At 40.4% G+C, this 22,355-nt stretch overlaps 2 protein-coding genes across 5 annotated transcripts in view; one reads left to right on the top strand and one right to left on the bottom strand.

Annotated features, from left to right (window-relative positions):
- TMX3 (thioredoxin related transmembrane protein 3) overlaps positions 1-3,860 on the bottom strand; it is a 44,350-nt gene extending 40,490 nt beyond the window's left edge. Inside the window, exons 1-2 of the mRNA XM_067698869.1 lie at positions 3,728-3,860; positions 2,673-2,727 (exon numbers count right to left, since the gene is read on the bottom strand). Of these exons, the coding sequence (XP_067554970.1) occupies positions 2,673-2,727; positions 3,728-3,773 (101 nt within the window). The 5' untranslated portion in view covers positions 3,774-3,860. The remainder of the gene's footprint in view (positions 1-2,672; positions 2,728-3,727) is intronic.
- The window catches only part of LOC137203210 (uncharacterized), a 32,208-nt gene continuing 12,941 nt past the window's right edge, over positions 3,089-22,355 (top strand). Inside the window, exons 1-3 of one of the 4 annotated variants that reach the window (XM_067698872.1) lie at positions 3,089-4,250; positions 8,289-8,429; positions 16,277-16,515. In XM_067698872.1, the coding sequence (XP_067554973.1) occupies positions 3,536-4,183 (648 nt within the window). In that variant the 5' untranslated portion in view covers positions 3,089-3,535 and the 3' untranslated portion in view covers positions 4,184-4,250; positions 8,289-8,429; positions 16,277-16,515. Of the gene's footprint in view, positions 4,251-8,288; positions 8,430-12,457; positions 14,097-16,276; positions 16,516-22,355 lie in introns of those variants that run through there. The other 3 variants (XM_067698871.1, XM_067698870.1, XM_067698873.1) reach the window with 3 other exon arrangements.

Genomic DNA, 22,355 nt, shown 5'->3' with positions numbered 1-22,355 from the left:
GTCAGGTACCACCATGGTACTGAGCCACCTGTCATCAATGTTGAGTCTCCAGGTACCCAAGGCCTTGTGCACAGGCCAGAAGGGGGTCGGGGGGTGGGGATGGGGGGCTCCTGAATAGAAAAAGGCTCACAGAGCACTCTGGCTTCCTTCAGCTCAGTTATTTCTTTTACTCACCAGGCAGCCAACACCGTTCTGGGGAGACAATGGCACTGAGAGCTAAAGGTCGGGTAGGTTCAGTCTTCCAATGCTGCAGGAAGATGGCCTAAAGTGCAGCAATCCCCACTGGGGCTTGGGGACCAAGGCCAGCAGGAGTGCACACAGCTAACACATCTGTGCCAGGTAGCAGGCTGACGAGTAGGGGCCCAAAAGCACTCAGCCAGGACCGGGCCTGGGCAAGCGTGCTGGCACTGGTCATCACAGACCCAAAACCTGAGGGCATTATGCGTACCCTCCTCCTCCTGGTAGCAGGGGTTGTAGGCATCACACTCACCTGTATACTGATATCCAAAAGGCCCAAGACGTGCAGTTCTCCTCCACCTCCCCAATGAACTCTGACCTTGGCAGCCCCTGCCCCCGGGGAGAGAGAGGCCTCAACCGAACACCCTGTCAAGGTCTGGGTAAAGGTTTTGGGACTCTCTGACTTGTCTCCAGACTTACTAGGCAGGATGGTGGGTGTAATTCTAATAGCCACAGGGCTGTCATCATGCTGACCTTTGAAAAAGCCCATCAGACCCCTCACAGGTTGGTACCTGGCCATGAGGTCCTTGGTAAGGAGCCTATCAGTCTCCTCCTTTGAGACCCCATCACTGAGCAACCTCACTCAGAGCTTCTGGAAAGGCTCTTGCATGGGTCATCCCAGAGAGGGCACCCAGTTCCCACTTACTGTTACTCTGTGCTGGTCAACCTTTGTGCTCTTCATGGTGGCTTTTTCCACGTCCAGAAATTTGTCAGTTAAGGCTTGGATTGTGTCACAGCCTGACTGACCTGACTTCATGAGGAGGCTTAACTGGGTCCAGTAACAAACAGGAACAGAAAGGACAAACCTAGAACTCTGAGTCTGGTTAACAGTCTCATTACTCACTGTTCCTAATCCCTCCCCACAGGCCCAGGAGACCACCAGGAGGCCTGCAGGGCCACTTGAGCCTCTGTGAAGGTGGGCCACATGTGTTCTTCAGTTACTGGAAATTCGCTACAGATGGGCCAAAACCATTAGTCCACGTAGCACCCGGCCGAGGAAGGTTAGGGTCTTGGGCATCCGCACCTGCCTATCCCTGCTTCTTCCTCCTCCTTAAGCAAAGTCACGCTGCTGGGGCGTTCTTAAGGATCAGGTCTAGAGCGACACACCCTTCCAGGCACCATGAAGTTTAACAAAATCACCTCTGTGTTAACAACGGTTTCCCTGAGAATCAAAGTGCCCATAAGCAATCCACTAGGGCGCCCCAATACCCATTAGCAAGGCTGCTGAGTGCCCCGTGGGATCTCTGGGCTTTCTGCTCTTCCAGAGCAGGACTGTGCTCAACTGACCACCCTGCTGCTGTACCAATTCTGTCGTGTACAGGTGGTTAATTAGGACAACAAGCCAAACTGAAAGTCACAATCAACTTTATTCACTTACTACGGCAGTGCAAGCCAAGAGGCAGAGAACACAGGTGCCAGCTCCTCAGTGTTCCATTTTTCTGAGTGGAACTGGAAGAGGCGAGGCGGCAGGCGAATGCAGCACAGTCGGAGACATTCACCTCACTGCTGAGCAGCCCTGAACCAAAGGCTCCTGCCTCTCTCAGGACCCATGGGCAGAGGGAGGGAGAAGGGAAAGGACAGGAGTGGACGGGTACTGAGTCCAAGTGGAGAAAAGTGCCTCAGCCACACCCCTCAATAAGGAGTTTCCCAGAGGAGGTTTTCCTGAGAAATGCCTTAGGTGAGGCCCCCAACAAGGAGGCCTTCACAAGAGGCAACTGGGCTAAGATTGAAGACACGCACATGAGCACGGCTGCCCTGGGGGCCTGAGTCTATGACTACAACTCCCTCCAGAGACTGCAGTGCATTGGCTGTGCCCCAAGTCTGGTGTGGGGAGGGCAGCTTCCCGCTGGAGGCCTGCCAGGAAAAGCCTTGTAATCGCCTATGGCCAGGTCTGAAAGATCAATCACGCACAGGATTTTGGTCTGAAGCAGCACTCCTCACCTACCATAAGCAAGGCCTTGTGATTAATGCTGTGTTACTGTGTGGTTACCAAATTCCAGCCCCCACTCAGTAGGGACTAAGGCCAAAAGACTTAACAAATGTACAGGTAAAATGGTAAGATAAAAGAGTCTGCCAATTTTTTATTCTTATAACTGTTCATAAAACTCTTGAGCACAATCCCATTTCATACATATATAGCACTTAGGGCAACTCCTGGAACAAAACTGGTGCTACATCAGCATTGGTCATTACTGTCTCTGTTATTAAAAGATTACATTCACACTTCACAGTACATTCGAAACTAATATAATATTGTAAATCAACTATACTTAAAAAAAAAATCTACCTCCATACAGAATTAGCGGATTATGTAGTGTAGATTAAGTGCTCAATAAAACAAGTGTTATTTAAAAAAATATTAGATTCATACAAATATTCAGATAACATAACAGTTGGAAGAAGTGAAGATACTATTTTAAAAAATATATACTCACGATTCATCTAAATCTTCTACATATCCTTTAGAGAAAGCCATATCAAGTAAAAAAACTGAAAAAAAAAAGACAAAATGTATACAGTATAATAAATGCTGATTTATCTTTTGGCTTATATGCTTATTCACCTATAAAATGTTTGTTTTTGGTTTTTTACAGCCTACCAAAAAACTCATCATTCATCCATCCCAGGGCACAAATGATGCAAAAGCATAAGTACTGTAGTTCACCTGTTTAATAAACATTTACGACCGTATGGTGACAGCAAGTTCTATGTAGGCTAGTAAATCTGAGACACCGAATTTCTCTTTAAATATGTTTATTTGCATCCTATTTTTCCTTTTTACCATTCCATCTTTTTGGAGTAGAGATGAAAATTGTTCTTCTATATTTCTTTTTCTCTAGTAACAATTATCTTCTCAGTATAAAGTTCAAACGCCATTCAAAATACCGTTCCCCCCGCCCCCAAATTGATAGAAACAAAATTGAGCTACGCTCCTAATACTAATTATAGAACAGTGCCTGGCACGTAGAGGGAACTAAACGGCTGCTGTGTAAGTGGACACACTGAGGTGAGAATCAGGGTACCCGATGCTGGCCGGAGAATGAGAAAGGCCAACACGCCCGCAGGTCACTTCTCACATCGCACAGCCCCCAGAGGCCCGACCAGGACCCGTCCTTGAACCTCCCTCTCTTGGCCCCCGCGTGGGTAAAGATTCTTCAGATGTGACAAGACTCAGAACCTAAAGGCAAAGCAGGTTTGGCCACCAGCTGGTAAGGCAGCATCCTTGACACCCATCGACGGAATCAGCGCTCCTGAAACTTCCTGCCGCACCGAGAACGGAAGCAAACGGAAGGCGCGGATGCCCAGCGAAGCTGCGCCGTGGAAGGACCCTAAGGCGTCCGCTCAGTCTCGGGACCCAGGACCCGGAGGGTATCTCGGTGGCCCCGCAGGCCTCTCCCCACACCGGGCCAAGACCCTACCAGGCCCCCGCAGCCGATCCCATCGGGGGAGGGTCCCCGCGCCCGCCCGCATCGCCCCGTGCGGCCTTTACCTGTGGCACAGAGCCGCAGGGCGGCCCCGCGTCTCCGAGCTGCCATGCTCGCCGCAGGGGAGCTGCAAGAGCCAACTCTGCGGAGCGGAGAGAAAGAGACACCGGCGGCCGCCGCCTGCGCTCCCGGAAAGGGAAGCCGGCCGGCCTGGGCGCGGAAGGGAAGCCTGGCGGGGGCGGGGCAGGCCGGCCTCCACTACCCTCCCAGGACCCCTCCGACCTCCGCCTCTGAGCATGCGCGGAACTACGGCGCCTGCGCGGAACTGGGACGCCTGCGCGGTCGCATCCTCAAAGCCTCTGCTTCGGGGACCGCCTCGGGGACCGTGGGAACCTAGTGTAGGGGCGCTTTCCTGTGGGGCGGAGTGTTGCGTGGGTGTGCGTGGGTGTCGGGGGCGTTTCCGGGAAGTTAAACGCCTTCTAGAGTTTGAGCGGAAGCTGAGAGAGAGTGGCAACGTTTGAGGCTGAATCCTGCAGTCTCTTTCACCTGCTGCTCTTGAGCAGTTAGCAGTCAAATTCGTGAAAAGAGGTGGGTGTTAGCAGTGGGTAGAAAGATGGAAGGCTCTGGGTGCTGCGTGACCTTACATATGTCTACAGAATGAATTTGGAATTTTCTTTGGCCCTGTTTGCAAAATGCGAGGTCTGTCTCATTTTGCTCCATGAATGCGTTTTTGCAAAGAGTCCCCTTTAAAAAAGTGTTTCTCTTGAAGCCTGAAAACATGAAGCTGATCATGGGATATTTTTTTTTTTGATGATTTGTTTCAGTTTCCTGATTTTTGAAATAAGTAAAATACTTACCATAAAATATTTATATTGCTATCTGTTTTTCTTCGTAACAAAAGTAATTTATAAAAGCGGTCTAGTTTTATACGGTAGTGACTGCTGCGGGAACTACATCTGACAACATGAAACTTTTATAGGAGGAGAAATACCAGAGGATTTAGATTAAGTCAGTTATTGAATGTGTGTTATGAGAACAGAAATGGATTATGATGTCAGCCCATTCACCGTAGGTTCAAAATTCCATCAGGCAGAGAGCTCATAATGACTAGAAGATTAAGTTATAATCTGATTGAGAGCAAACCCTAGGTTTCATCCCTTTTATGCATACAGCATAGTAGCCAGTGCAGGCATTCAGCATATTCAAATACGTATATTTTTTAATTGAGCATCTAGTTTATTCTAAAAGTTTAACATATGTAAATATTTACTCCTCACGAAAGTTCTCAGAGAAATAGTGTAAATGAGGACCAAGGGGCTCAGAAGCCAATTTGGTTAATAATTTAAAATGATGGAGTTGCAGTTTGAAACAAAGTCCCAGACTCCAGAGCTGGAATTTTTTCTGTAACAGGACATTACCTCTCAGGATTTCTTTCTGCCCTGGAATTTTCTCCCTCTCTCTCGCTTGTCTCCTTTTTCAGTCATCCTATTTTGGCTAATGGTACAAATGTTTGACCAATTTCCCTGGAAGTTATGCTAGGTATTTCCCTACTTAATATTTTCCATATTCAACTGCTCACCACATCTTGTGTGTTGCTTTTATTGACTAAATCTCTCTTCAATCTGTCCCCATTTTCTTCATCTCCGTTATCCCCAGGTCAGGGTCTCATCTTCTCTTGCTTGGATAATTGAAATAGCCTCCTACTTGGGCTCCTAGCCTCTAGTTTCCCCTCTTAAGGCACTCTGTGTGTCACTTCCTAAATGGATGTTTCAGAAATACAATTCAGAACTTTAATATAAAATCAGATTACTTTAAACTTTAACACTGCTCGCTGGGATACAGAATAAAATCATAGCTGTATACTATGTGTTAGTACTTTCATTATCTGTTGTTTCCTCTAATTTCTCCCCCATTAGTCCCGTCCTCCACTAACTATGCAGCGCTCGCAACAGTTCACTACTGAACCAGCCTTGCTGTTTTCATCCCTTGCACCTTGTATAAAATAATCTTCGTTAGTTAGATTGAATCTTATTACCATCAGCGTGTTTGCTATTTTAGCAAAAATCTCCTATGTTGCACTCTCTTTAAAAAAGGCTTTACTTTTTTAAAAGCAGTTTTAGATTCACAGCATAATTGAGAGGAAAGTACAAAGGTATCCCCCTAAAAGAAGTAGACTAAAAAATTCTCATTCTCATCTGTTTCAAAATTCTGTCTTCCACAGTGTGTAAAAGGAAATATATTTTTTTAGAATTTTCATCACAGCTTAAATTGGCAGGTGGAGCACAACAAAACCACTCTTGACCCAGGCCTGTGCTTCCCAATAGCATAACCACTAGCCACATGTGGCTATTGAGCTCTTGAAATATGGCTAGTGTGATGCAGTTACTGAATACTAGTTTTATTTAATTTCGATAAACTTAAATTTTAAATTGATACTTGATTCAGTTACTGGAAAATGTTTAAGTATGGCTGGAAAAACCTAAAAATACACTGGACTTTGAAGACAGTAAAAAAAGAATGTAATGTTTCTCATTATCTTGATTATGTCGAAATTATAATATTTTAGGTATGAGATCATAAAATGTATTAATTTAACCTGTTTCTTTTTATTTTTCAATGAGACTACTAGAAAATTTAAAACTACATATGTGGCTTGCATTGTATTTCCATCGCACACTGCTGACCTAGACAACTTGAAAATAATCAGAATAGAGCATTGATCTGAAAATGGTCAAAACAAAACAAACTTTTTAAAGGTTTTTGTATAGAAAACAGGCTAAATTTACAAATGCTAAAACTTGTGTTTAGTAAGTTCATAGTACAATATGGAATACATTTTTAATTAAAAATGTGTGTTTTTCCTGATTATCTGTCTCCAGTGGTGATGAATTTCTTTGACATTTAGAAGGTTCTGTATTAAATACGACATGTTTTTAGGAACCCTTTCAAATGAACTACATATTATGCATATATATGCCTTGTGTGTTATACATACACATCCTAACCAAAAGGCATGTACAAGGATGTCTATAGCAGGTCTATTTGTAATTGTAAAAAACTGAACAACTCAAATGTCTAATAGCAGAATGGATACTATAGCAATGTGCTATGTAGCAATAGAGAATGAATTAACTTTTGTGAAGGGAACTCCATTGATGCATCTCATGAACAAAATGTTGAGCAAAAGTGAGAAACCAAAGAAAGGTACTCACTACATGATATGATTTGAGCTTAAAGCTCAAAAACCAGCAAATTAATCAAGAGTGTTAAAAGTCAGGGGTACAGCTAATGTTTTGTTTCTTGATCTGAGGGCTGTTACACAGATGTGTTTACTTTGTGAAAATGCATTGAGCTCTGCCCTTATGGTTCATGTACTTTTCTGTATATAGACTCTAACAATAGAAGTTTAAAAATAAGAATAAAGCTATATTTTTTTAAATGGAAAGATCATTGTACAGCATTAAAGCAATGCTTCTCATATGTACTAAGCATCAGTTCCCTGGAGAGCCTGATCAAACACAGTTTCCAACCACTCCTTACAGAATCTGAGTCAGTAGTTCCGAATTTGTATTTCTCACAAGTTCCTGGGTGATGCTGTTGCTTCTGGTCTGCAGATCTCATTTAGTGGTGTTGAGGGGAAATAAATTCAGAAAATACTATTAATTTTTAGATTGATTTGTGTAACATATATGAGGAAAAAAACTAGAAAAAAATACATTTTATAGTTGTTTCTTGATGTTGTTTAATGGTTTTATTGTTAATTTTAAATGACAATTTTAAAAAGTTTTATTTTTAAATGTCTCAGTTTTAACTTCTAATATGGGAAATACTGTTAGATACAACCCGCATTTTTTAAAAAAAGGTCTTTGGGGTCCTCGGTATATTTTTAAGAATATATAGAGGTCCTGAGACCAAAAGTTTGAAAACAAAGTAGACATTTATAGAACTCTACATTCAACAAGCAGGGAATGTGTACACATGGAAAAAGTAAGAGAAAATCATATACCTAGTGTATCATAAAGTAAGTTTCAACAGACTGAAAAAAAATTGTTATTACGAATATATTCTTTGACCACAACACAATTAGTTTATAAATCTATAACAGAAGAAAATATTACCCAAATCTAGAAATTTAAAAACACAAATAACATGTTTGAAAATGATAGGAACTAAAATATACTTAGAACTAAACAAGAAAGGAAAATATGCTTATTAAAATTGTAGGATGCAGGAAAATTTGTACATTTAGAGAAATTTATAGACGTAAATGTTCTTTTATTTTAGAATGAAAATTAGTGAAATAAATATTCTCTTTAAGAAGTGGGAGAAACAACAGAAAAAGAAGGCTCAAAAGATAAAAGACATTCATTTTATTTTACTCTGCTAGGAACTGTCCTATGGGCTGAGAACATAGCATTGAACAAAGTGGACCCTAGTGAAGTTTATTTCCTAGTGGGTTATAAGAGTTATCACTTATGGTACATATATAGTCAGGCTGTGTTCTAAATGCTTTAAACCTTAACTCATTTAGAGAGAGAGGAAAAAAGATACAGTAGAGAGACTCAAAGAAGTCCTAAAGTGTGTTTTTTGAAGCAATCGATAAAACGGGTACATTTCTTGTTATAGTGAACCCAGAAATAGAGAAGACATGAAAGAGGATGAAGAAATGAAAATACATCGAAAGCATTCAGAAATCACCAGGATACAGGCTGAATCATACTTCAGGCCCGGGGAGGTGGAAGTCATTTTAATCTTGGACCAGTTAAAGTAAGACAGCTCCTTCATTCATCCCATTCTTATTCCCTACATACCAAGTCTTGACGAGTCAAGGCCCAGTTAGCTAGCTTGGAAAGGCAAAAAGAGAGAAGGTAAATCAAGACCCTCTATCCCACTGCAAGTTTCCAGCCTACAACAGTCTCTTGGAGAGGAAGGAGAAAATGTTGCCATTATTGATTATTCAATAAACTAATTACTAATTAATAATAGTAGGACCAAAAGAGGGGCATAAATATAGATAGCTGAGATTAAAATGATCAACTTTATCACAATATCTATGAAAAAATAAAATCGGAAAGTTATAAAAATTCAACATACCAAGATAGATTCTAAAACTAAAACGACGGTAATTGGATAGCCATTAAAGAAATCGAATCAGAAGTTTGAAATTAAAAAGAAAATACGCTATACAACTTTTATGGAAAAAAAAATCTGTTACAAACTCTTCCAGAGAATAGAAAAATAGGTAACACTCCCCAGTTGGTTCAATAAAGCTTGTATAAACTTAGTAACAAAACCAGAGGAGGCGTGGAATGAGAAAGGAATTATACAGGTCAATTCATTCATGAACAAAAATGGAAAAAAATTCCAAATAAAATATTATCAAACCAGGTCTAGCAAAGCACCAGAAAAACAAACGTGGATTAACATTAGGGGGAAAAATTAGTGTAAATTTTGCATAGTAACAGATAAAAGATGAAAATTATGTAGTCATTTAAATGATTAAATGCAGTGAAAGAATTTGATATCTATCAACTCCCCAGTCATAATAGAAAATTAGGAATAGGACCATTCTTCAACATGATGTGCTGTGCAGGTTAATTTCTAGCAGACCTGGAATCTGTCTGAACTGTATTGCTAAAGTTCCTGCATGACACTAACCTCTGGTTCCAACACGTGAAACATGCTGATTAGTAATGTCGCTTTTGTAACCATGGTTTGGAGGAGTTTTAGGGTGGTTTTTACGAGCCTGTCAGCATTGTTTATTGGCAAGAATGAGATTGATGATTTGCATCCCCCCCCCGGAAACTTCTACCGTTAAGGCTGATTTTGTAACAAGAATATGTGTATATGACCAGCAAAATATTTTATAACCCAGTGATATTCCATTTTGGGCTACCTAGTTCCAAGGCATTCTATGCACGTGTAGATCTTTCTGATCCAAGAAAGAAAGTGCGTACAACCTTGACCCTTATAGAAGATAGAAACTTGTACCAAGCCTTCCCAGACCCCTCGCTATGAGATATATAACTATAGTTATATTGTATCCTTTTCCTATAGTAGAGTATAAATTTATAAGCATTGTTATTTTGGGTCCTAAGCCGTCTTCTTTAGCAATCAAACACTCTTTTGGTACAGTTGGCATTAGATGTGGGATTGCTTAGTAGACTTCTGACTTACTTTTTGCTGAAAGTGTGGCTTAGGCATTATTTAGAAAGAAAAAGGATGATTCTGAGAAAGGGGATGAAAATGAACTATTGGTGCAGAGGTGGTTTCCACACTTGGTTTGAAGTTGCACAGGCTTTGAACTCAGTTACTGATTATAAGACTTTCCATTGCAATCTAGAAATGATAGAATCTAAATGCCAAGAGCGAGCAAAATTAGAAGGCAAGAGCAAACTGATGGCAGGTTGGCTAAATCCGTTCCAGTTGAAGCTTTTAACGTTAGCAAAAGTAAAGGTTCAGTATATCCTTGGGTTGAGTTTCATCCTCTTTGGCTAGCAAGTGGAGCTCCAACCACAGGAACCTGGGCAATATAACTTCTGATGGGTCAGTTTAGCCTGGGAGACCCGCTACAGCCAAGAAGGTAATCCAGGCAGGGCCAGTAGATCATGGAGGGCAGGAAGCCAGTGGAGTAAGGGATTAATTAGTAACAAAGTGGAGGCATTTTGTAAATTGTTACAAGCACTGTCCTGATGACCCTTGTTAAAATGGCTCCTGAGAATTTTAGATCAAGTTGCAGTGTCTCTGGCTTGGAACATTGTTGAGTAGAGGGGGATGTTTGCATTCATCCCTGATCCTTTTGGCTGCTATCTTTGTGGAGATAGTTCTAGGAAAAATCATTGCTGACGAGAGTGGATTAGGACAGGAGCTATTCATTCCTAGAATGAATAGAAGAGAAGAGTAACTGCTCTGTCCTTCCCTTGTCATTGAAATGTCAGTATCTACTGAAGCTGCAGAAATGCTGCTGATGCAGACAGTGCTGGACTGGCTCTGTGACAGTGAAACAAACTCACTATTTGATGCCCCTCACCCAGGTTATGATACAAGACATCCCACCACCATCGACACCATATGTGATTTTGTTCTTGAGACCTCAGAGGATGTAAAAGAGGCAGCGTGGGATCTTTAATCCCAGCTTCCTCACATAAGACTTCAAGATAATACAAATGTTTGGGTTTTACCAAAAAAAGTAATCAAAACAAGTAAAAGGCAAGAATTCATGACCTAATGGTGTAGAAGTCTTTAGATGGTTGATTTAAAATGGCATTAAAAGAGGAAATTGGGGCTTCCCTGGTGGCGCAGTGGTTGAGAGTCCGCCAGCTGATGCAGGGGACACAGGTTCATGCCCCGGTCTGGGAGGATCCCACATGCCGCGGAGCGGCTGGGCCCGTGAGCCATAGCCTCTGGGCCTGCGCGTCCGGAGCCTGTCCTCCGCAACAGGAGAGGCCACAACAGTGAGAGGCCCGTGTACCGCCAAAAAAAAAAAGAAAAAGGAGGAAATTGGATAGAATTTTATATGAAGCCAAGGAAACACAACTGTCTCTCCTTGAACTTCCCAAGATATAAAAATATCAAAGCAGAAATGCTTGTCTTGTCCAAAATTAGGGGAAATTCAGATAGAGAAAGGTTCTCATGAGCCTACAGCATCGAGTTCCCAAAATGCACACATTTACTACTAAGGCAAGGTATGGGTTTTCTATTACTACTTCTTGAAACAATAGACTCTACTATCTCATGGTTCTATAAATTAGAAGCCTAGTAAGCTCAGCTAGTTTCCTTGCTCCAGGTCCCACAAAGCCAAATCAGGGTGTCAGAAGGCTCTGGAAAAGAACTTACATGCTCATTCCAGTTGCTGGTAGAATCCACTTCCATGTGGGTGTGGAACTGCAGCCCGCTTCCTTGCTGGCTGGTGGCTGGGAGTTCTTCTCAGCTTCTGAAGACCACCTACATTCCCTGATTGTGGTCCCCTTCAAAGCCAGCAGCAGTCAATCTAGTTCTCATGCTTCAGATCTCTCTAACTTTCCCTTCTGCTCCAACTCTCTGGATTCTGCCCTTCCTCTTCAGTTTTCAAGGGCTCATGTGACTACACTGGGTCCACCTGGATAATCCAGGATGCTCTCGCCATTGTAAATTCACTTGATTAGTAACCTTAATTCCATCTTTAAAGTCCCTTCAGGGAAGTGCCTAGATTAGTTTTCAACTGAATCAACAGGGTATGTGAATCTTGATAGGACATCTTTAGAATACTGCCAACCACAGGCAGGAATAGAGGAAGAGCATGACATGAAGGATGGGCTCTCCTGACCAATTCCTGTGCGAGAACCAAGGCCTTTTACAAATGTGTGGGTGAGATGGCCTGCCGATGGAGAAGAAACTCTTTTAGGTCAGCTGGATACAGGAGCAGTGCCTTGGCCTGCTCGTGAGCCCCTTGGGGAGGTGATAGAATTCATTTAGGGGAATAGAGAGATGCTACTATAAGAAGAATAAAAAGTAAAGTCATTAAAAGTTGGAATAAGTGATTTTCAAAATTCTGCTGTGGGGGTAACTTCCTCACCTGAATGTATCATTGCCATCTATGTAGTCATTGACTAAAAATCCTTCCCTGTACTGAGTAGAACAAGGAAGATAAACAACTTGTAGATCTGCCCTAAATCCAGTAGTAACTGGATTTGAATAATGGGAGCCTTTAGAGTTTTGAAGTGGTTAATTTGAACCACTGTCATGTGTCTACAGCCACAAAAAATTACCGTCCTAATTAAGGACAGGTGTGTTGATCCCACACCCTCACTCCACAGTAACCTGATGTTGCCCGTGAGGAAGATGATGGATCGTGGAGGCTGACCCAGGGCTACAGGAGACTCCAGTAAACAGCAGCCCTAATAGCTTCTGCAGTCCCCAGTATGGTCCAGACTGTTCAACTGCTACACATTACTCAACAAACTAAAGATGACCAGTTTTCCATAGCTGACTTGGCTAATGCCTTTTTTCAATATCGGTTGCTAGGGAGTGTCATCAACAGTGTGCATTCATGTGGAACTTTTTCCAATGTACATTTGACTCAAGGATATTTGAACTCCCTTAAGTACTGTCACAAGGATAGTGAGGCAGATCTAGTGTAATAAAACTAGATTACTGTGTTCTAGTGCTCAATAGAGATGACATTATGATTATTTCTGAAACAGAGAATCAACCTGAAAGCAACTTTACTATGATCATATGACTGATGGAAGATGGTTTATGAACCCCGAAAAAAATCCAGAACCTTACATAGACTGTAAACTTCGGGAGGATTATATGGGCTGGAGTGCCCTGTGATACACTGCAGACCACTAGGGATACAATGTTCTTTTTCTCCAACCTCCATTATTAGACTAGACAAGAGGCCTAATGCCTAATAGGCCTACTTGCTTTTGGAAAAATCATATCCCCCACTTAAAGACACTATTGGGCCTAATTAATTTACATCACCTGGGAAAAGGTCATTTTTGGTTAGAAGCTTGAACAACACAAGCCTTCTTGAAACTGCAGAGTCTGTAGCTCAGACTATCCTGTGTGGACCGTAATGGACTGAATTGTGTTGGAGCTTTAAATTCATATGTTGGAGTGCTAATGCCCAATCTGATGGTATTTTGAGGTGGGTGTTTGTGAGGCAGTTAGGTTTAAATGAGATCACAGCAGGCACATGATGGGGTTAGTGTCCTTATAAGATCAGGAAGAGACCAGAACTCGTGCTCTGTCTCTCCACCACGGGAGGATTCAGAGAGAAGACAGCCACCTGCAAGCCAGGAGGAGGGCCATACCAAAGCTCAACCATGCTGCTCTCCAATGTTGGGTTTCCAGCCTCCAGAATTGTAAATCTTTGTTGCTTAAGCCACCCAGTTGGTGGTATTTTGTTACAGCAGCCTGAACTGACTGAAGTAGCTGGTTTCACAGGTTCTCATCTGGAGAGGAATTTACCTCAAGATGAATCATACCTCACATCTCACCACGTCTAATTTAGATGAGACTTTGGACTTATTTAGAGTTGATGCTGGAAAGAGTTAGGATTTGGGGGGCTGTTGGGATGGGTGAATGTATTTTGCATGCAAGAAGGACATGAATTTGGGGGATCCAGAGGCATAATGTTATAAACTGAATGTTTGTGCCCCCCTGTAAATTCATATGTTGAAGCCCTAACTCCTAATGTGATGGTATTTGGACATAGGGTCTTTGGGAGATAATTAGGTTTAGATGAGGTCATGGGGTGGGTGGGGCCCCCATGTTGGGATTAGTGTTCTTATAGGAAGAGGAAGAGACAGGAGAGCTCTCTTTCCCCCATATGAGGAAGCCACTTGCCTGCCAGGAAGAGAGCTTTCATCAGAAACTGACCATGCTGGCACCCTCATCTCAGACTTCGCAGCCTCGAGACCTGTGAAATAAATGTCTGTTGTTTAACCCACCCAGTCTATGATATTTTGTTAAAAGCAGCCTGTGCTGACTAATACAGACACCAATGCAGAAATGCTATTCAAAGTGTCAACCACCTGCCTTCATGCAGACTCAAGTCTTCTTGGCAAAAGCCCATAATCATGGTCAACTAGAAAATTATCTTATACTGCTCAGATATACTGTGGTGTATTTCTTTTAAAGATAGTTACTAGCTAGTTATTGGGTGTTTACTCTGACAGCCCCATTAACTGAAGAGCATAAAATTATATCGACTGCTGAATTACCCCCATGTCATGAGTAGTATCAAAAAAGCATCCCAACAAGAAGGGAAATGTTGAATTCCATCATAAAATGGAAGCGATATTACAGCCATGATACACAGTGGGACTCAACCTATTCATAACTTATTCATGAGCAAGTAGCCTGTTTTCCACTAGGATCTCCGAAAAGGCCATCTGAAGACGTGTCTGCTGCTCTTACTGATGGGGCTTATCATTCCAACAATTTCCCAAGGATATGAGGGACTTGGCCTGATTCACAGGTGGCAGTTCCAGAATGGAGAGTCATGGCTCCATGAGGAAAGTAGCTGTCCTGTGTCCAGCAAATCACAAACCCTTCACAGAAGAAGGCAAAAGCAAGTCAGCAGCCCGGTGGGCTGAGCTACAGTCCCTATTCCTGGCAGTAAGAGAACTGGACGCAAGTAAAATCCCCACAATTACGTGCTTATTGAATCTTGAGTGGTTGCTTATGGACTTGCAGTTTGGTCTGGTAAGTGAACATAGATAACTGAATGATAAAGGGACCCCTGTGTCACGTACCATTCTTCAGAAATCACTATGGCAATCCTGAGTGCAAATCAAAGTAGAGCTCTTGCTCACCAAAGAATTCCTTCTAGTTTCTGAAGGTGACTGAAATAAAGTTGATGCTCTAGTTCTATCACTCGAAGTGGCAAAGTGGGCCCAGGAAAGGAGTAGACATAGTGGAACTCAAGCCATGCAGTGATGGGCTGAATGGCAATATATACCACCGGGCTCTGCTGAAGTTCAAATAGTTCATAAAATTATGCTGCTTTCCAATAGGAAAAGCAACATTTGCAGCTATTTCTGAGAAATATTCCTAGGGGAGAAGGTTCAGCACATAGCAGGTTACACTGACTCTTTTCCTATTCTTCCAAGAGGACTCGAATGGAATATGCAGGTGTGATATTTATTCTTGATTTGCCTTTGTATACCCAGCAACTGAAACCACTGCTGCTAATGGTACCCAAGGACTGAACAAAAGAAATAAAAATACTGGGCCAGTTTGGTCCTCCTAGTTATTGGGTTAGCCAAAAAGTGCCTTGAGTTTTTAAGTAAAAATAAAAGACACGTTTTTCATTTTCACCAAGAAGTATTGAACAACATATTCACCCTTTGCTTCCACTACCTTCTGCCATTTTTCAGGCAACTTCATAATTCCATCTTCCCAAAACTTTTTATCTTTTTGAGCAAAGAACTGTTCAAGGTGCCTTTTACAGTTTTCCAGGGAATAGAAATTTTTTCCATTAAGAGAATTTTGTAAAGACCTAAGTAAGTGGAAATCCAAAGGTGCAATGTCTGGTGAATATGGCAGATGAATCAGAACTTCCCAGCCAAGATTTGACAGTTTTTACCTGGTCATTAAAGAAACATGCGGTCTTGCGTTATCCTGATGGAAGATTATGCATTTTCTGTTGACTAATTCTGGATGCTTTTTGTCAAGTGCTGCTTTCAGTTGGTCTAATTGGGAGTAGTACTTGTTGGAATTAATCGTTTGGTTTTCCGGAAGGAGCTCATAATAGAGGACTCCCTTCCAATCCTACCAAATACGCAACATCACCTTCTTTGGATGAAGACTGGCCTTTGGAGTGGTTGGTGGTGTTTCATTTCGCTTGCCCCACGATCTCTTCCATTTCATATTATTGAACAGTATCCACCTTTCATTGCCCGCCACAATTTGTTTTAAAAACGGAACCTTTTCATTACATTTCAGTAGGGAATCGCATGAGGAAATACGGACAAGAATGTCGTCTTCACTTAACTTAATGTAGAACCCAAATATCAAAGCGATTCACGTAACCAAGCTGGTGCAGTGATTTCCAACACTTGATTAGACTATTTTGAGTATGTCGGCTCTCTCCCACATGGGATAACACTGATTGTTCTCAGTTAATGTCTAGATTTGATCTCTATCAACTTCAACGGGTCTACCCAACCATGGAGCATAATCCAGGGAGAAATCTCCAGCATAAAACTTCACAAACCACTTATGACGTGTTCGATCGGTCACAGCACCTTCTCCATACACTGCACAAATCTTTTTTTGCATTTCAGTTGTGTTTTTACCTCTCTTGAAATAATAAAGCACAATAGGCACGAAAATGTTGCTTTTTTTCTTCCATCTTCAGTATTAAAATGGCTACACAAAAACTCACCAATTTTGATGTCTTCTTTTAAATGCACACTGATATGACAGCTGTCACATACAATCTAACAAAATTGTTTCGAATGAAGTTAAAGACAACTAAGTGCTACTAGAGCCATCTTACAGAAATAAACGAACGAAACTTTCGGCCAACCCAATACATTCCTCAGATCAAGATAAAGCTTTAACCTACAAACCAAGAATATGTTGCAGCTGTGCTACCATGTTATCTCCTCAGCCTTAGGTGCAGCTGGTGTGGCCTGAGTCGGCAGAACAACCTGGTCTGTTGTCTCCTGCCTTGAGAAGCCTCATCCATTTCCATCATTGCATGCTGAAAACTGTATTTTCTGTGGGTGCTAATCATGCTCAAAAGGTTGGGAAGTACCAGATACATAACAAGGGTCAATAACTTACACTCAACATTATAAGGGTAAAAAAAAAAAATAGAAGAATTTCCTTTAATATCAGGAACCAGATTAAAAGTTTATTATTATCACACCTATTGGACATTGCACTGAAAGTCCTGGCTAAAGAAAGTCCTATTAAAATAAAGAAGAAAAGGAGATAGCAAAAGGATGGGAAGAAAAGGAAACCGTTATTAATCCTAGATAAAACTATGTATATTGAAAATTTTAAAAAGATTTCATGCAAATTATTAGCACTAGTCAAGGTTCAGCAAAATGTCTAGGTTAAGATCATTATGCAAAAATTAATTGTATTTTTTAAAAATAGCAATAAAGAGAAAACATACATTTTAAAAACATGTCACTTATAATAATAACAAAAAATGGTGCCTTTTTTGTGAAATAAGACTGAGGTATGATAGCCATATGGATAAAATTATAAACATTATTTAAATAATCTAAACAGGACACCAATAAATGGAAAGATAAAACACTTTGGTGGAGAGAAAATGCAACATCACACAGGTATCTGTTATCCCCAGATTACCTATCATTCAATGACATTTCACTGAAAATCCTAAGTGTTTTATAAGGATCTTGACATGCTGATTTAAAAATTTGTATAGAAGAGCAAACCTTCAAGTATATCCAAGATGTTCATACAGGAAAAGAATAAGGTGAGAGAATTTATTCTGCTGGATATAAAGACTTAAAGCCATATGAGGATGATATGGTATCAGCACAGGGACAATTGATCAATGGAATAGAATAGACAGCCCAGCAACAGACTCTGCATAAATGCAAAGGGCATGTGACAGAGAGAACATTGAAGAAAACTATGATAGAACATATTATGCTGAGACGATTTCATATGCATAAAGACAAAACAATTCATTTGGATCCACATCTTATACCATTAACAAAAATTCATTCCAGCCTGAAAGAAGGCAAAGGGACAAGAAATGTATTAAAACCTTTAGAAGAATATATAAGAACATATTTGACTCAAAGAATTTCTTAAAATTGCTAGTCAAAAGGAAAGTGTTGATACAGTTGTTGAAAGACACTATAGAAAAAGTGAAAAGACAAGCAACAGAGTTGGAAATGTTACATGCAACATAGATAACTAAAAACAGTTTAGTTAAAAAAATCAATAAGAAAAAATACAAAGCACATAATGAGCAAAACACACAACCAGGCATTTTACAAAAAGGAAACACAAATATCAAACAATTTGCAAAATGCTCTACTTCATAAAAAGGCATTAACTTCACTGGCATACCATTTGGCTTTCATTTTGTAGGTGGTTGTGGAACATTGGGAATTCTCACACCCTGTGAGTAAAATTTATTTATGAAGACAGTTGACCTAAGGTTCTCTTAGATGTTTTAATCCTGAATATAAAATGTAAGGTTTCATCTAAATAAACTCCTTGACTGCATACCTCAGATTAGATTCCAAGCTATCATAATAGGTCAGATTCTCTTAGAAATGCAAAAATATCAATGCTCTATTTTAACTTTCACAAAAATGCCTATATTTACTAAATCTCCCTAAGGCTGAAAGGGGCTAACCCAATTATGGAAGTCAGTTAATAGTCTAGTTAATTAGGTTATTCACTTCTAGAGAATTTGCCCAGAGGAATAAACTTAGATTCTTGTCGATCTAAAGAAACACTTTAAACCTTTTTAGTTATTATAATTCCTTCATAATTTCAACAGAGGATTGACTCACGTAATTCTCTCTGCTCATAGAAGTCTGCAGCTCCACCCAGGATAAGTAGCTGATTAGAACATTTAGATCTGTAAATATCTTTTCCTCTGAATTCTAAGGACTTTTAAACTTTAATGCAATGTTCGACTCATTCATATTCTTAAAAGCATACAAATCTGACTGATTTTAAAAATGATAGATTGATCATAGTTGTCATGTCTTCAATCTGACTGCATGTCTCACTTATAAGGCCATTTCCTTGAGTCAAAAAATGTCTTTTAGGTGATATATTTAATGCTTACTAGATTGTGTATCGTTCAACAGTGTGATCAATGTGTCAACAATAACTAATAAGATCCAGTAGGAATATATTCTGATCTCTTGACCTTCTTCAAGAAGGTGTATTTAATTAATATTTATCTTTTTGTGTATCATGGACTCAGGACTTTAATAGATTTAATGTATTTCAGTTAACGGCAGTCATTATTCTGTTTTTGATGCTCATCTTGTCACAAGCAAACCTCTATAATTTGGTTCCTGTTCTCTTTTGATCTGATTTCACTAACCCTTGAATGAAACCTTGGCTTCTGATAAAGAAGTTCTACATTCTTTTATACCTTCATTCCCGAGACGTGGAATCAATTATCTTTCCAAAAATCCTGCTTCCTTTTCATGGAAAATTAATTTTAGAAATTATAATCTGGGCTTTAAATTAGGCTGGTCCCTTCTGAGATGCCATTACCCTTAGGCCATTTCACTGGACAGAGGGAGAAACCATTAATTTTATTAATAATTATGTATATGTAAATCTATATCTGTTATATAATATGCTACATAATAATGTTAATTCAGGTATATATCAATTGTCAAATTCATTTAGAGGAAAGCTCTTCAAACAGACAAGTGTTCCACTTTGAACGTCTGGACACCATTTCCACTTCAATTAAAATTCAGAAAATTATTTGAATTGGTGTAGTTCAAGCTCTTTTTGGAGGAAATATATATTTCCTGATGTTTTTCTTTCAAATAAAAATAATTTCTCAATCCTCTGACTTTAGTATTCTAAAATCACTCAGAGGAACTGTCTCCATTTTGATACATGTTCAGTTACTCAAGTGTTAAAATTCAGAGAGTGGAAGAGTTAATTTCAATAAAGTATAGTGCTTTGGGGAAGTGATGCTGACTCTCCTCTATGTGGGCCAGGCAGAGTTTTCTGGAGTTCAGGGCTTTTACGTGAGTACCCTGTGTATTTTAAGTGTTTCTGGTGTTTCTAAGATGGACCCCACAAAGGGCTCAGAAAACAGTAATCATACCTTGAGGTCTTATTCCTCTAAATGGGTGTTTGGCATTTCTTGAGGGCTTTTGTAGGTAGGTCTCCTGGTTATCTTTCTTTTGTAACTCTCACCTGCCCACAGATAATATGATTTCATCTATTCAGGGTTGAAGTTTTCCAGTTCTCTCTTATATGTTTCAGAATATTGTGGCTCTCAGAATCATGGATAGAAAACCATAATTTTGAGTCATCCCTGCCATGCCAGTTGCACATTTACAGACCTAGCTCTATAAAGGTTTAACATCGATGGAACCCAGTCAGGGCCTGATCTGACCTGATCTTTGGACTGGGAATGTCCGCTAGAGTGATCTAGGCTAGGGACAAGAGGGAGACGTCCAATTTATAAGGAGAACTATGTAGAGATGTAAGAGCTGGGGAAAAGGTTATGCAGAGGCTAAACAAGCTCAGTTTGTGGTCCTTATGTGAATTCACAAGTCTTTCTGCACTAAAGCAGCTCAGAAATGAAGCCAAAGGCCAACCAGGTCAGCCTCAGGCAGTGAAGGGGAGATACGAGATGGGCCTGAAAGTAAGATACCAGTCACTCATACCTCTGGCATACTTAATCTTTGTTGTGGAAAATAAGACCACATATTCAGACTTAAAATAAGTATTGTTCACTGAGAAACACATGAAGAAATAAATGAAGGAAAGGAGAGGAATACACATCACATATTACTTTCTTAATGTATCAAAATTACAAAACTGGTTGTTTAAGTCCGTTTGAGAATTACCTTGTGGTTACCAGGAACAGACAGGGAAGGAACAGACAGGGAAGAAAAGATACTGTGATAGTAACCAAGGGAGAAGACGGCTGAGCTTCGAGTCATAAGTTTGGAAATTTCAAAAAGTTCTTTGAGAGAGGCACTGAAAATGTAGATTTCAATGGGATCATAAAAGTTTTTCTAGTAAAATATTAAGGAACTATCATTTTGTTGAGACTGTATCGCTCACACTGCTGACTACTTAGGGATTGAGTTCCTGATACTTTGGCTTTGCCACGCAAATCCTATTTTTGAAGCACTGCAAAATTATTTGTCAAAGGTGTACCGCATGCCATGCATGCCGGGGCTCATGGCATGTGTTACTATGTAACACTCGTAGCAACTTCAAGTGTTATGAATTGGTAACTCTTCTTTATAGACAAGTAAACTAAGACTTTGGAAATAAACTACCAATAACTTTCCTAAAATGAGAACTTACCTAAAAGGTCTTCCAACCAACCATCTCTATAATTTCAATTATTAAAAAAGAAAATTTATACTTGATCGCCTGTGTTTACTTCTCTTTTGTGATATTTCCTTCATAAGAGCTAAGATGGTTTCTATCCACCTGGAAGGACCCTTAGGTTCAAATTTTGTTTAATAATGAGAATGGCGACATCTGCTGGAACCATGGGTTTCAACATCGAAGAGCAACTGACTTCTGTTATTTGCCCAAGTTGTGCCTGCATTTCCCAGGAGAGGTTACAGATACACATACAAATAAATGGAGAACAACCAAGTCCATGCTTTATAATAAAGGTTTATTATGGACAAAGCCTGGCTTTTTAAGGCAAGAGTTTTAAAAAGCTGAAACCTTCTACAGTATCTTTGCAAAGAGACACACAATAATAAGCTTAAAAAGCCAGAGAAAAAGCATTTAGCAGTGGTTGCTATAATTGCAAAAATAAACCTGTCCTCTGGGAAGAACTGAAAAGAATAGTTTGCTGCCCCTGAGGAAGTTGGTTTCAGGGCTCATTAAGAGGCCCAGGGTGACAAGAGATACCTAGCTTGGAAAACACAAACAGCTAGAGAAGTGTCCTCTGTAAGTGTGTTTATTACACAAGGCTGCAGCATCAGAAGTCGAGATTAGCCAAAACAGCAGGGGACCAATATATGTGTTATTTTAAATCCAACCTGCAATTTAATGTCAGCCTGGTGCAGTATGTTTTGAATGCCGCAAGATGACAATAGCAAGCGATTACCGTCATCACCTTGCTTAGGGAGAAATTTTATGTATCACGTATATTTAAACCACAAATAGGAATCCACAAATGCCAAGGATTTTTTATGTGTAGTGACTCAAATGTCACAATTTTCAGTCTATTTCAGATTTAAAGCAATGCTTCCTAAACTCTTCTCAAAATGAGTTTCTCCCATTTATTTCCATGCAGACTTTCATAAATGTTAACCTTTTCAGATATTTCTTCAGGCCAAAGATCACAACCATATTAAGTGCATTTTTTTTTTTTTTTTTTTTTTGTGGTAAACGGGCCTCTCATCGCTGTGGCCTCTCCCGTTGCGGAGCACAGGCTCCGGACGCGCAGGCTCAGCGGCCATGGCTCACGGGCCCAGCCGCTCCGCGGCACGTGGGATCTTCCCGGACCAGGGCACG

Source organism: Pseudorca crassidens, chromosome 12 (genome assembly GCF_039906515.1).
Source record: "Pseudorca crassidens isolate mPseCra1 chromosome 12, mPseCra1.hap1, whole genome shotgun sequence".
Taxonomy (NCBI): domain Eukaryota; kingdom Metazoa; phylum Chordata; class Mammalia; order Artiodactyla; family Delphinidae; genus Pseudorca; species Pseudorca crassidens.
The sequence above is the reverse complement of the archived record's forward strand: the minus strand, read 5'-3'. Positions and strand labels throughout refer to the sequence as shown.